Source organism: Bos mutus, chromosome 15 (assembly GCF_027580195.1).
Source record: "Bos mutus isolate GX-2022 chromosome 15, NWIPB_WYAK_1.1, whole genome shotgun sequence".
NCBI classification, from domain to species: Eukaryota; Metazoa; Chordata; class Mammalia; order Artiodactyla; family Bovidae; genus Bos; species Bos mutus.
In genome coordinates this window covers 70821771-70837564 of record NC_091631.1, presented here as the reverse complement: position 1 = coordinate 70837564, position 15794 = coordinate 70821771, and the positions used below count along the sequence as shown (strand labels likewise).

At 34.5% G+C, this 15794-nt stretch overlaps 1 protein-coding gene across 1 annotated transcript in view; it reads right to left on the bottom strand.

The window, feature by feature from the left end:
* The window catches only part of CNTN5 (contactin 5), a 663141-nt gene that overhangs the window by 329765 nt on the left and 317582 nt on the right, over positions 1-15794 (bottom strand). The window contains exons 7-8 of the mRNA XM_070383116.1: positions 6271-6452; positions 2429-2565 (exon numbers count right to left, since the gene is read on the bottom strand). Coding sequence (XP_070239217.1) covers positions 2429-2565; positions 6271-6452 — 319 coding nt within the window. The remainder of the gene's footprint in view (positions 1-2428; positions 2566-6270; positions 6453-15794) is intronic.

Genomic DNA, 15794 nt, shown 5'->3' with positions numbered 1-15794 from the left:
AGAAAACTAAGATCATGACATCTGGTCCCATCTTCATGGCAAATAGATGGGGAAACAATGGAAACAGCAACAGACTTTATTTTTTTGGGCTCCAAAATCACTGCAGATGGTGACTGCAGCCATGAAATTAAAAGACACTTGCTCGTTGGAAGAAAAGGTATGACCATCCTATACAGCATATTAAAAAGCAGAGACATTACTTTCCTGACAAAGGTCTGTCTAGTCAAAGCTATGGTTTTTCCAGTAGTCATGTATGAATGTGAGAGACAGACTATAAAGAAATCTGAGCACCAAAGAATTGATGCTTTTGAACTGTGGTATTGGAGAAGATGCTTCAGAGTCCCTTGGACTGCAAGGAGATCCAGCCAGTCCATCCTAAAGGAAATCAGTCCTGAATAGTCATCACAAGGATTGATGTTGAAGCTGAAACTCCAATACTTTGGTCATCTGATGTGAAGAACTGACTCATTTGAAAAGACCCTGATGCTGGGAAAGATTGAAGGTGGGAGGAGAAGGGATGACAGAGGATGAGATGGTTGGATGACATCACCTTCTCAATGGACATGAATTTGAGTAAACTCTGGGAGTTGGTTATGGACAGGGAGGCCTGGCATGCTGCAGTCCATGGGGTCACAAAGAGTTGAACAAGACTGAGCTACTGAACTGAACTGAAGGACACAAGATAAACTGATTAGAATCAAATGGATCCAAGATAGTAGACAGGTTGATTTTGATTAGACCCTCATCCTCATTCAGCAAGGTTAATGACACATCCAGAGGCACCATGACAGTTTGAATTACTGTCAAAAGACCGAGGAGTGCATGATGACCCAATTCCTGGAAATCTCCTTTTCCCCAAAATAGTTGGAATAATCCTAACACTCATTAGCATACAAAATATCCAGCCTATAAAAGCTAACCCACTACATTTTGCACTGCACATGCCCTCTGTGATGGCCCACACTCTGTCTGTGGAGTGTACTTCTCTCTGAATCTGAATAAATCCATTTCTTACCGATCACTTTGTCTCTCACTGAATTCTTTTTGTGATGGGACATCAAGAACCTGAGCTTCATTCAGTCCTGAAACCAGGTATTGTGTGTTTTGGCTGGGTTAGAATCCCAGCCCATAGGTTCAAGTCCCAATCTGTGGTAAATGGTTTCAATCTCAGGCAAGCAAATTTATTTTTTCATTATCTCACCATCTTCAAAGTGACAGCAGTAGGTTAGATGACGTCTAAAAGTCTGCTAAAAATGGCAATGAGTTAATGATAATCACTGATATTTTCCTATGGACTTACAGGATTGAATAAAATTTGAAGAAGTAATGTATTACCAGAAAGTAATGAGGCAATTAAAATTAAAGAAAACTTTATTTTTTTCAACAACAACAAAAAGAACCCTATACAAAACATGGGCAGAAGACCTAAATTTACATTTCTCCAAAGAAGACACACAGATGGCCAACAGGCACATGAAAAGATTTTCAAAATTGCCAATTATTAGAGAAATGCAAATCAAAACTACAATAAGGTACAGCCTCACACCAGTTAGAATAGCCATCACTTGAAAGTCTACAACTAACAAATGCTGGAGAGGATGTAGAGAAAAGGGAACTCTTCTCCAATTGGTGGGTATGTCAGTTGGTGCAACCACAGTGGAAAACTAAAAATACAATTACCATACGATCAAGCAATCCCACTCCTGGGCATATATTTGGACAAAACTGTAATTCAAGAAGATGTTTGCACACCTATGTTCATAACAGCACTATTTGCAATAGCCAAGACATAGAAATAACCTAAATGTCCTTCAACAGATAAATGGGTAAAGAAGATATGACACATATATACAATGGAATATTCAGCCAGCAAAATAATGTCATTTGCAGCAACATGGATGCAACTAGAGATTATCATACTAAGCAAAGTAAGTCAGAAAAAGACAAATACCATATGATATCACTTATACATGAAATCTAAAATATTACACAATGAATCTATCTATGAAGCAGAACCAGAATCACAGAGATAGGGAACAGATTAGTGCTTGCCAGGGGGGCAGATGTTGGGAGACAGATATAGTGGGAGGTTGGGGCTAGCAGATGTAAACTTTTATACATAGAATGGATAAGCAAAAAAGTTCTACTGTACAATACATGCAATTATATATATATATATATATATGTATATATATATATAATTGAATCACTGTCCTGTACAGAAATAATTAACACAACATTGTAAATCAACTATATTTCAATAATTTTTTAAAGAGTAAAAATTAATTTGTTTATATGTTATCTTTCTCATTCCGAATATAAGGGATAAATAAGAAATGGCTTTCAATAAGACTAAAGGAAGTTAGTTTGTCCTTTGTGAAATTCCACTGAAATATCACTGGAACATGTAAATGGTTACCAACAGTACCTGAAGCAAGAGGGGTAGTCCATTCTTCAGCCAGCGGTAGGTGGGTCTGGGTTTTCCAGTAGCCTTACATTCCCATCTCAGAGGGCTCCCACTGTCTAACTGAGTATCATTCAGTTTTTCTACCCAGTGTGGATATGCTGTAAAAGTTTAAGGATTAAAGAAGGGTGATTTCATTTCTCAATGTTTCACAAAACTCAAAGTTTTTAGGGAATGTTAACAAATTCATAAGCATTAAATATTTTATCAATTCATATAACTTAGATTTTGGAAGAAACTTGGCACTGCATTACACAGAGAACTCTATTTCCTGTGTGAAAATATAACCATGATGATATTTTAATAATTTGAAACACTTTTTAATCTAAGTGAAGCATATCTTGCTATTCTTGTTGTTGTTGAATTTTAAAATATTTCCTCTTCAAAAGACACTTTTTTTCTTATTTTTTAAAAAAAATTATTTATTTTAATTGAAGGATAATTGCTTTAAAATATTGTGTTCTTTTATGCCCTATATCAACATGAATCAGTCATAAGGGAGAGAACATACATGTCTTCTTGCTTTACCCTCTTTAGAGTAAGTGGTAGATTCTTCCCATGGAGAGCATGGGAATCTGTTTAGAAAGAGGTTTCTAAACTAAAAATCTTTCTAAACAAGAAGCATCTCTTACTCCAAATATTGAGTAGCATTAGCACAATTTGAAGTAATACAACATGCCCATTTACTGAATAACTATTCTGCTTTTTGTTTCCTAATATAGCCTGAATTGTTTCAAAAAATAATTTGTAAATTCAAGTATCATTTGATATAAAATTGTTCTATATTTACTGGCATTTTACACATATATTTATATATACAAGTTTTCAATACTCTATTTCTTTCTCAAAAAAGATAATATTCTAAATTCATGAAATTTATAAAGTGTCAAAAGTGAAAGTCATTCAACTGTGTCTGGAGTCCTCTAGGCCAGAATACTGGAGTGGGTAGCCTTTCCCTTCTCCAGGGGATCTTCCCAACCCAGGGATCAAACCCAGGTGACCCACATTGCAGGGGGATTCTTCACCAGCTGAACCACAAGGGAAGCCCAAGAATACTGGAGTGGGGAGCCTATCCCATCTCCAGTGGATCTTCCTGACCCAAGGATTGAACTAGGGTCTCCTGCATTTCCTGCGGATTCCTTACCAACTGAGCTGTCAGGGAAACCATGACAGCTTAAAGTGTCTTTCTGCCATTGACATTTTTTTCAAGTTTGAATCTCTTAATCTCTCTCATCTATTTCTTTCATCCCTCTACCCCTTTCCCTTCTGGCAATCACCTATTTGTTCTCTGCATCTATTACTCTGTTCCAGTTTTGTTATGTGTTTTCATTTGTTTTGTTTTTCAGATTCTACACATAAATGAAATCATATGATGCTTGTTTTTCTCTGACTTATTTTCCTTATCATAATTCCCTCTGGGTCCACCCATGTTGTCACAGATGGTAGGATTTCATTTTTTTTTTTTTTTAAGCCTGAGTATCATTCCATTTTATATGTGTGTGTGTGTGTGTGTGTGTGTGTATTCCAAGATGTCCAAAGCTTTCTCATACCTATTGAGATGATTATACGATTTCTTTATTGATTTGTTAAAGTGGTATAACACAATAATTTGTGGATATTAAACATCCTTGCATCCTTGGGATAAGCCCCACTAGATCATTGTGTGATCATTTTAATGTATTGTTGAATTCGATTTGCTAATTTTATTTTTTGTTGTTGGGGATGTGTCCATCTGTGTTCATCAGTGGTATTGACCTGTAAATTTTTTGTGCTATATTTTTGTCTGGTTTTAGTACGACGTGATGTTGTAGAATAAGTTCAGAAGTATTCCTCTGCAAATTTTTGGAATAGTTTGAAAAGGAGGGTTGTTAATTTTTCTTCAAATTTTTTGGTAGACTTAACCACCTGTGAGGCCATCTGGTAGTAGACTTTTGTTTGCTGGGAGTTTTTGTTTTATTTTATTTAATTACTGATTTAATTTCATTACTGGTAATTGATCTTTTCATATTTTCTATTTCTTCCTGATTGTTTCTTGGGAAATTGTACATTTCCAGACATTTATTCTTTTCTACATTGTCCATTTTATTGGCATATAATTGTAGTAATCTCCTATGATCCTTTGTCTTTCTGTGGTATTGGCTGACTTCTCTTCTTTCAACTTTGATTTTATTTACATGGGCCTTCTCTCTTTTTCTTGATGAGTCTAGCTAAAGATTTATCAGTTTTACTTATTTCAAAGTACCAGCTCTTCATTTCATTGATCTTGTTTATTGTTCTTAGTCTCTATTTCACTTATGTCTGCCTCATTTGCTGCCAGGCCCTGCCTCATGCAGTGGCTTGAAGTATGTGGGACTGAGTCCCAGAATGACTGGCTGCATGGCCCAGTAGCAAAGGACTGGCACTGACCCACTGGTTGGTGGGACTGTGTCCTGAGCTAGCTGTGTATGTCCTGGGAGTTCTGGGGCTGGTGCCAGCCCACTGATGGTAGGGGCTGGGTCCTAATCCAGCTGGCTGCCAGGCCACTGGTGGATGGGAAAACCTTTAAGGTACAAATTCTCTGGAATGCTTTCCTTGAATCACTCTGGTAGAAAGTAATGGACTCTGCTCCCATAGGCTTTTATCATAGCAGATAGCATGCTCTGCCCTCTGTGCAGTTTGCTTTTCATCTAATTCAGTCAATCAAGAGTTTCCTCAAATCTCTATTGTTAGCTTGTAGTGCAGTATAGCATTTAATAAACATTAGCTGAATCAATGAGTGAATGAGCAAAATGTGCATGGCATAGTAAATTTGGTTGGAGTGCTGAATTTTAAAGGAGTTTTTTTTTTACATATAATAAAAGTAAAACAGGTTGAAGTAATATTTTAATATTTCAAAATATTTTGCAGCATTCCCCTGTGAAGGATTTCAGATGAACTGATCTTGAACACAGTGACAGTTATAGTTTGAAGCAGATTCATATGAAGCAGATTCAGCTTCATATGCAATTTGTTTAAGTTCACATTGTAAGGATCTGTATTTTCTTGTATCAGTGCTCTGTGTTACAGTTTCCCTAAGTTTTAATGTCCTCAATAAAAATAGTATCACTTACCTTTTATATACAATATGCATTATAAAAGAAAATATGAAAAGTATAATTTGCTATTTATAGAAGATGAGATTGTATATATTTTGGAAGTAGATTTTCCCAATTCTTACACACAACCTGGTTGTCTCTGAAATTTTTGGAAAATATAAACATTTGTGAGCCATGAAGGTTATTTATCATACAGATGCAATAATTTAGTGTAGGGCCAGCAAAGTTTTTGTGTAAAAGATGAAGTAGAACATATTTGACACTTTGCAAGTCAGTTGATCTGTCTCTCAACAGCTTAATTCTGCCTTAGCAGTGCTAAAAGCTGATGCAGGCATTATGCAAACAAATGGGTATCACTGTGTTTCAGAAAGTTTTAATTTACAAAAAAAAAAAAAAAAGCTGGTAGGATTTGGTTCATGGCAATAAATTGTGACTCTTGATTCAGGCCAAGGGCAAGAATAAGTTAATAAATATTACAAGATTTGCAACATCAGATGACAGCTTTAGTGCTGGGAAAATATTTTTAAGGTTAGCAATTACCTATGCTATAAAAAGAACCTGCCAGTTCCTCATTATTTTTAATTTAAAGCGTTTCTATGTGTAGGGTAATTTTACTCAATGATTTACCATACAAAAGAAGCATGGTATATGTATCTAACAATGTTTAGCTCAAATTGCATTTTCAGTTTCACTCTTGTGACCAGGGCATCAAACTTTGCTGAGAACACTTACTGTATACTTGCAACTGTCCACGAAAGGAATTTTTTCCACGTGAGTTTTCCGCTCTGCACTCATATATGCCTGCATCGTCCAGCTGCACGTTGGGTATTTCCAGTACTGCCTGAGATTTACGCAGACGTGACTTACTAGGAATATAACCATTAATCTTCATCCATGTGATTGTTGGAACTGGGCTACAATAAGGAGCAAAAATGCCATTAATACACTTTCCACTATTAGGAACATAGATTCTGTTATCTGGTAGTTTAAGCACTTAATAGGCTGAGTGCAATAAAGTGTAATCACAATTAAGAACCATGTGATGGTTGATATACTTCAGTTTCCATGTGGATTGTCTGCTTATAAGTTAGATTACAAGGAAAGAGAGTTTCCATTTCTTTTGTATTTCAGAAAAGCAATTCAAAGGTTATATTTTACACATATATATGCTATACTTTATTTTTTAAAAACTGTGTAAAATTGTTTAAATGGTGAAAGTAATTTGGAGAAATTTACAAAAGTAACATACGCTTATCATAAGAAGTTGAACAAGAGTCATGAGCTAAATGAATTAAGAACTCATTATTGTTCCAACCCCTTCAAATATCTTCTGCAGAAAGAAATAAAGTTAGCAAGCAATTTCCTGCCTTGTCTCTATGATGCATATATAAGCACATATAACAGATTTTTTATTAATAAAAATCAAATCAAGATCAACTGCTGACTTATTCTGGTTAACAGCTATATATTATTCCCTTGTGTAGATGCATCAGAATTTTAATCAAACATTCTCTATAGTTAGACATTCAGTGTAGCCCCAAAATTTTTCATTTTTTTTTTTGCTACTAAGGAATAACATTGCTAAATGTAACTTTGTACATATATATCATATGCCATTGCTTTTCATTTTCTACTGCAGACATTCTCAAAAGTGGAATTGACAGACACAAGGGCATGCCCATTTTTCATTTTAATAAGTGCTGCCAGATTGTTTTGAGTAATATAGTAGCATTTTCCACATCCATCAGTAATACATGAGACTGTTTTCCCATATCCTTGCCACCACATTATGTGATCAATCTGTTAAATTTTTATCAGTATTGATAGGTAAAAAATGACATTTTGTTACAATTTCTCTGAACTGTAAGAAAGTTGAACATCTTTTCATAATTATACTATGAATCTGCTATTTGAATCTGCTTCACTGTGAATTATGTTATTTTTCAACTATTTCTTTCAATTTTCTGTTTGCCTGTTTGCAGCATTTAATTTCTTAGGATTCTTTGTGTATTAGGGCCATTATGAGTTTGTTTACCAGAAAAGTTCTTTCTCGGTATACTGATAGTTTATGATGGCATCTGTGATAAATTTTACAAATACTTTTGGGAGAAACAAGCATCTGTAGGTTTTTTCATGACTTCAGAATTTTTGTTTGTTTAAAAATTATCTGTAAATCCATGTATCCATATTTCCTTCAGTCTTTCTGGTAGCTTTTTTAAAAATTATTTTTAAGCATTTGGATCTTTAATCCATCTGGACTATATTCATGGTTTTGGTGTGAGATGGGAAACACAACTAATTATTTTAGAATCACTAAAACTCCTTTTCCAACAATTTTTGGAATTTTACCTTTGCTATATAATTGGTTCTCACATGCTTAAATCTGTTTCAGTCTTCACAGTTCTGTTCCACTGAGTTATTTATTATTATCTATATTTAATGTACTTTATGCTCTGGACTCAGTCTGCTTTTTCCAGTTCTATTTCTCACTATTTCCTTCCACATCTCCTGACCCAGAAACACATCTTTGTGTGTTTCCAATCATATCTGTTAAAGTCCTACTAATCTTTTGAGAGCCATTCTAAATGCCTCCTCTACAGTAAAGTCTCCTTATTTGTGTAGTCTTCTGGGATATTTTTCTTTTAGACATAAAAAGTGATTTGTGTACATTACTTGGACTCTTGTAACACTTTATAATTGAAAAATGTAAGATATTTTTTCACTAATTTTCCTGACAGGAGTAATAGCGGTGTTAAATTTTTAGAAACAATGCCACATTAAACACAGTGTTTATTTCTTAACATCTTTCTTACTTGTTTCTTAAGTATAAGATAGGATTGAAATTGCTGTATTGGAGTTGAAAAGTTGTACTTCTTTGTTTAGGTACATATATCAATATCTAGGAAAACTGAATATTGCATTTTCAAATAACCCTTATGTTGACCTAACACATCGTTCTTTTAATATGTACAAGAATTGATTTGTTATATTTTTTAATATTTCTGCATCTATATTCAAAGGTGAGATTGTCTGTACTCATTAGGTTTGCTGGTTTACATGTGCACATACTCGTTAGTGAGTTGGTAGTTGCTTTATTTATAAGCTAGCATTGACAAAATTTGAGTCATAGTGATGGATGGTAGCTTGGTAAACATGCCAGAGTATTTGCATCTCTTATTGTGATAGCTTCAATAGTAGAGAAATTGTATGTTCCTTAAGAAACTGATCAGACTGATAAAAATAAAGTCATCCCCATCATAAGTGGAGTTAGTTATTGAAAGCATTTCAATTTTTTCTGTTTTCTTTAATTCTTTGTATTTAAATTTCTGTTTGTGTTTACTTTGGCAATTCATGTTTGCCTAGAAAATCAAAGTATTTCACCCATGATTTCAATATTTTAGCAATGATTTATATAAATACTAATTGTTTAAAAGTTTAAAAAACTCTTCTATTATAAGTGGTCACACATTGTAGTATAAGTTAAATGTGTTTTCCACAGTCAAACTTCCCAGAACAAAAGTAACTGAGCAACTACATCTTTTCTGAGTCGCATTTCCCATCTCACAACAAAACCATGAATATAGTCCAGATGGATAAAGATCCAAATGCTTAAAAATAATTTTTAAAAAATCATGGTTTTTAAAAAAATCATCTCATCATTTTTTAACATCTTGTTTTGTTTTTCCAGTTGCCCCAAATGTAAAATATGGTAGAAATAATAGTTCTTATTTCAGAAATAATAGTCCCTACTTCAGAGGGTAGTTATAAACATTTGATAAGTTAAAGTACTTGGCACAGAACAAGGAGGCAAAAAAAAAAAATGTTTGCAAAACTTGATGATTATAGTTGTATCTTCTTTACAACTTTAATGGTATGACTATATGCTTTCTCAACTTCCTCTCCTTTTAACACTGCACGTTGGTTAGGAACATGGTCTACCTGGGAATACAATTTACATTCAAATAAAATTCAAACACACGGATGTTATGTGACCTTCAGAAAGTAATCTAATATAAGAAACAAATCACTAGTCCAGGTTTAATTCAGTATACAGGAAGCTTGGGACTGGTGCACTGGTATGACCCAGAGGGATGGTATGGGGAGGGAGGTGGGAGGGGGGTTCAGGATGGGGAACACGTGTACACCCATGGCGGATGCATGTTGATATATAGCAAAACCAATACAATATTGTAAAGTAAAATAATAATAATAATAATATACAAGCAACTCCTACAGCTCAACTCCAGAAAAATAAATGACCCAATCAAAAAATGGGCCAAAGAACTAAATAGACATTTCTCCAAAGAAGACGTACAGATGGCTAACAAACACATGAAAAGATGCTCAACATCACTCATTATCAGAGAAATGCAAATCAAAACCACTATGAGGTACCATTTCATGCCAGTCAGAATGGCTGCGATCCAAAAGTCTACAAGCAATAAATGCTGGAGAGGGTGTGGAGAAAAGGGAACCCTCTTACACTGTTGGTGGGGATGCAAACTAGTACAGCCACTATGGAGAACAGTGTGGAGATTCCTTAAAAAACTGGAAATAGAACTGCCTTATGACCCAGCAATCCCACTGCTGGGCATACACACCAAGGAAACCAGAATTGAAAGAGACACTTGTACCCCAGTGTTCACCGCAGCACTGTTTATAATAGCCAGGACATGGAAGCAACCTAGATGTCCATCAGCAGATGAGTAGATAAGAAAGCTGTGGTACATATACACAATGGAGTATTACTCAGCCATTAAAAAGAATACATTTGAATCAGTTCTAATGAGGTGGATGAAACTGGAGCCTGTTATACAGAGTGAAGTAAGCCAGAAAGAAAAACACCAATACAATATACTAACGCATATATATGGAATTTAGAAAGATGGTAACAATACCCCTGTATACGAGACAGCAAAAGAGACACTGATGTATAGAATAGTCTTTTGGACTCTGTGGGAGAGGGAGAGGGTGGGATGATTTGGGAGAATGGCATTGAAACATGAATAATATCATATATGAAACGAGTTGCCAGTCCAGGTTCGATGCATGATACTGGATGCTTGGGGCTGGTGCACTGGGACGACCCAGAGGGATGGTACGGGGAGGGAGGAGGGAGGAGGGTTCAGGATGGGGAACACGTGTATACCTGTGGCAGATTCATGTTGATATATGGCAAAACCAATACAATATTGTAAAGTTAAAAAATAAAAGAAAAAGAAAAAAAAGAAAATAATCTAAGTTCTATGAATCTGGTATCTGGTTTCCCCATTTTAAAATGAAAATATTATTTGTTCCTTCAGAATGCAAGTATTTTAAGGGCACTGGCATTATTTCTGTTGTTCAGGAGTATATCCACACTGTCTCATAGAGTGCTGGGCACATATTTAGTACTTAAATGTTTATGAAGTAAATGAATGAATGATTCTCATAGCATGATTTTGAGCATTAAGTGAGCTAAGTTCTTATAAATTACTTGGATACATCTATTCCAAACATATGTATATATATAACCAATAAATGTTACCTACAATGATAAGCTTTGTCAGAGGTTTATCTATTTTATTAATCTTTAAAGTATTTTGAATTTTTAATTATTTTTGTGCTTTAATTTGTGACTTTCTATTTTTTATTTCCCTTATCCCTTTTTATTGATTAGCATGCATAGTATTCTACTCTAACTTTGTTAGCTAGCATTTTTTATGTGTAAATTTTTTATGGTTAATAATAAAAGTATGGTTGCTTTTCCTCTGGTATCAAAGGTAACCACATGCCTTATGTTCTGACACACAGAGACAGTGACCTGTACAGTTTTGGTTTTTTGTAACTTGTTTAATATAGAATGTAACTTGTTTCATATAGAATTAATTTAAAATATAGAATGAATTATTGTGAAAGTTATATGTCCATTGAGAAAAAAGGTATGCTTTATTTTGGATAAGACTTTAAAATTAGCTTTTAGAGAGTTTTTATTAATTGTGTAATTCATTGAAAAAATTGAAGTTATTAGTACATTGAATTAAGTGGAAGCAAACAAGTCAGAAGTAAATTAGACTTTCCAATGAGTACATTGTCAAATAAATCAAGAGTCTGAATTTAAAACAATAGCAAAACTTTGAGCATTTGAGCCTTAAAACACATTTTAAGCTTTCAAAGGTAGATGCAAGAGTTTGGGCTACAAAATCTGTACAGGCCCCAAATAGGGAACACTCCTCAAGACACATTTCAATTGCATCCATGAAATAAAACAAACAAGAAAAATGTCAGAGAGTGAAGCCAAGGTACCCTGGAAGATAGACAAGATAATTTCTTACCAAGAGTCATATCAGTGTCTAATCATGAACTCTCCCATTCTTCCACAACCAAACCCTCCTCCATACAATCACACAAAAAAAGAGACAGGCTGTGCAATCAATGACCTTACAGGAGAATTTCATCCTTGTGATGGAGCAGTGATTAGTTTGAGACTCCTTTTTTCCCAGTAGAATATTTCTCCTGTGAATAATTAACTTATATTTTAAGTACATAAGTTACAGAATCAAGATGATTCGTATCTAGACCTGATGGAGATCTGGAAATTTTGGACTTGAGAGTATGCAGAGGATAGATGAGATTGAGTACATTCAATGTGAAGAAAGAACTGAAATATTCCTCAGAAGAATAGATTGGCTAGGTGTTCAAAAAAACACATTTTCCTTCTTTCTGGACATGTAATTACCTCATTTTTCCATCTTCCCTTAGATAGGGGCATGAATTGAGCTCTGGCCAATGGAATAAGGAAAGAAAGATGTACCAAATATGATCTAGGAACCAGTTTTCTACATGATCTCTTTTCCTGGCTCTGCTTGATAGATGTTACTGTCAATGGTAACTCTTGCAGAAAAATGTATATTTTATGTATATATAAAATGTTTTCATGTCTTTGTTGTAAGGAAGAATTAACTTTTTTAACACTATATAAAGCATTGCTACCCATAAAATACTTATACATTTGACTGCGTGAATAAGAACAATTTCTTTTCATCAAAAGAACATGAGGACTTTCCTGGTGGTCCAGCGGTTAAGACTCTGTGTTTCCAATGCAAAGAGCAGGGGTTCGACCCCTGATCAGGCAACTAAGATCTCACATGCTGCCAAAAAAGTTAAAAAATTAAAGAACACAACCAGGGAAGAATTATTTGCCACACAAATAACTGACACAGCCTAAGAGATTGAATAAAGAACTCAAGTGTACAAGAAAACAACTCATAAAAATGATAAAGAGACAAGAGAAAAAATAGAAATTATCACAAAACATATGACAGCATATTCAATCTCATTAATAATCAGGGAAATTCAAATTTAGATTATAATAAATTCCATTTCATGCCTAACATATTTGTAAAATGTAGTACTTTGAGTAACCTGATAGTTGTACACATGGATGCCAATCAGTAAGAAGTCTAACACACATGGTGAGGTTTTATATTAGTGCAGCCACTTTGGAAAGCTACTGGAATCAACTTACAAGTGAAAATGGTTATTATACATTGTATGGCCTGGAAGATCACTCAAGAAATTGAATGGAGTAGAATTACTTACAATCCCCAGAGAAATTCTTGCACATATCCATAAAGAGTAATGTACACTATTCTTATAGTGACATTTACAAATAAACGTTTTTAAAGATGTAATTTACCAAAGATGAAGTGAATCCATTGAAGTATACAGTTTAAAGAGCCTTGCCAAATGTATATGTCTATTCAACTATTGCTTCAATTAGATTAATCATGATACAGACATTACTTTCACTCTTACAAGTTTCCTTAGGCACCTCCTTCCCAATTACCCTCACCCCTGTCCCAGGTGATCAATAATCTCACATTCATATTTTAAGATAACTTCTGTCTTTTTTAAACTAATGTAAATTGAATCATATAGTCTATACCATTTCCATACTCTTCCTGTGCTCTGCACACTCAGTTTCTCAGTCATGTTTGACTCTCTGTGACCCCATGGACTGTAGCCCACCAGGCTCCTCTGTCCATGGGATTTTCCAGGCAAGAATACTGGAGTGGATTGTCATTTTCTCCTCCATGGGATCTTTCCAACCCAGGGATCAAACCCAGGTCTCCTTCATTGGCAGGTGGCATCTTTATCAACTGTACCCTTTCTAGCCGGCTTTTTTCTCTCAAAATAAGATTTGAGAGATCAATCTATGTTTCTATGTGTATCAATTGTCCATTTTCTTTTAACTGTTGACCACTTTTAATATATGGATAAGCTACAATTTGTTTATCCAGTTACCTGTTGACTATTGGACATTTGGGTTACTTGCAGTTTTAAGCGATTATGAATAAAAACAGTTTGTACATTCATGTGTAAGTTTTTTGTGGACACAATTTTATGTCTCTTTGGTTAGTAACTAGGGGTAGAATTTCTATACTATATAATAATAAAACTGTATGAAAATGGCCAGACTATTTGCCTTAATAATTATATAATTTATACTTCTACCAGCAATGTATAAAATGTCCAGCTGTTTTACATCCTTGCAAAATGCTTAGCATTGTCAAGCTTTTAAATTTTATTCAACATGAATATCCACATGTTGTAGCACTATTTGTTTAAGATAGTACTCTTTCTCCATTAAATTACTTGGCATTTTTTATGACAAAATAATCTTATTTGTGTGGATCTGTTTATGGACACTCTTCTGTTCCATTAATTTGTAAGCCTGGTTTAAGCCAGTTCCTCACTTTTATGGTTATTACCACTTTTAGAGAAAAATTTGAAATCAAATGTGTTAAGTGTTATATGTTCAGTCTTTTTCTACCAATTGTATTGGCTATTCTGTGTTCTAATTTTAATGCACATTTTAAGAATAATTTGCTAATTGAAGTTTCCTGGAATTTTAACTGGATTTTGTCAAATTAATGTGTGAATTTGGTGAGAATTGACATCTGAATACTGCTTAGTCTTGTAATCAATATGTGTCTGTGTGTGCTCAGCCATGTCTGACTCTTTGCAACCATGTAGACTGTAGCCTGCCAGCCTCCTCCGTCTGTGGAATTCTCCAGGCAAGAATAATACTAGAATGGGTTGCCATTTCCTTCTCCAGGGGATCTTCCCAATGCAGTGATGGCACCTGCATCTCCTGTCTTCTGCATGGGCAGACAGATTCTTTTCCACTGAGCCACTTGGGAAGCCTCTTGCAATCAATAAGCTCAGTGTATCTCCTCAGTTATTTAGACATTCTTTCATTTTTCTTCAGCAAGTCTATTGATTTTTCAGTGTACATACCTTTTGAATATTTTGTATGATTCATCTGTAAATACTAATTTTAGTATTTTTTGGTAGATTTTCAACATAGTACACATATATACCTATTGCATCTGCAGGGTATGGATGTGTTAGTTCCTCAGACATGTCTGATTCTTTGTGACCCCATGGATTGGAACCCACCAGTCTCCTCTGTCCATGGAATTTTCCAGGCAAGAATATTGGAGTTGGTTGTCATTCCCTTCTCCAGAGGATCTTCCCTACCCAGAGATTGAACCTAGGTCTCCTACATTGCAGATTCTTTACTGTCTGAGCCACCAGGGAAGCCCTTACTGCATCTGCAGAGACAGTTTTAATTCTTCCTTTCCTGTCTCTAAGGTATTTTATTTCTTTTTATGCCTTATCTTACTATGTAGGATCCCCATTAAAGGTTGAACTTAAGTGATTAGAGAAAAAAGAAAGGAGACACACTAGTTTTCACCATTTAGTATCACATTGAATATTGTTTTTTTTTTTCTTTTTCTTCTTCTTTTTTTTTTTTTGTAGATACTCTTTGGCTGAGAAAATTTTCCTCTAGTCCTAAATTGTTGAAAGTTTTGTTAAGTATGTTGAATTATGTCATATGCTTTTTATGCATTAACCAAGAGGAATGTAAGAGTCTTTATTATTTCATTCATGTGACAAATTATATTAATTACTTTTTAATAGTTAAACCAACTCTGTATACCTGAGGTAAATCCCCCTTGATCAGGTGTATCATTTCTTCCTTATGTGCCTGACAAAATTCATCAGTGAAGCTGAAGCTATACTATTCAAACTTTCTGTAGTGGGGAGATTTTTAAATACAAATTCAATTTCATTAATAGGCAATAATTCATAGTTCCCCTGTGCCAAATACTCAAATTATGTCTTTTAAGAAGTTTATTTAGTTTAGTTGTAAAATTAAATGCTAAGCATTCCCATCCTGTCATTTAATGTTTTGGAACAGAGATGTA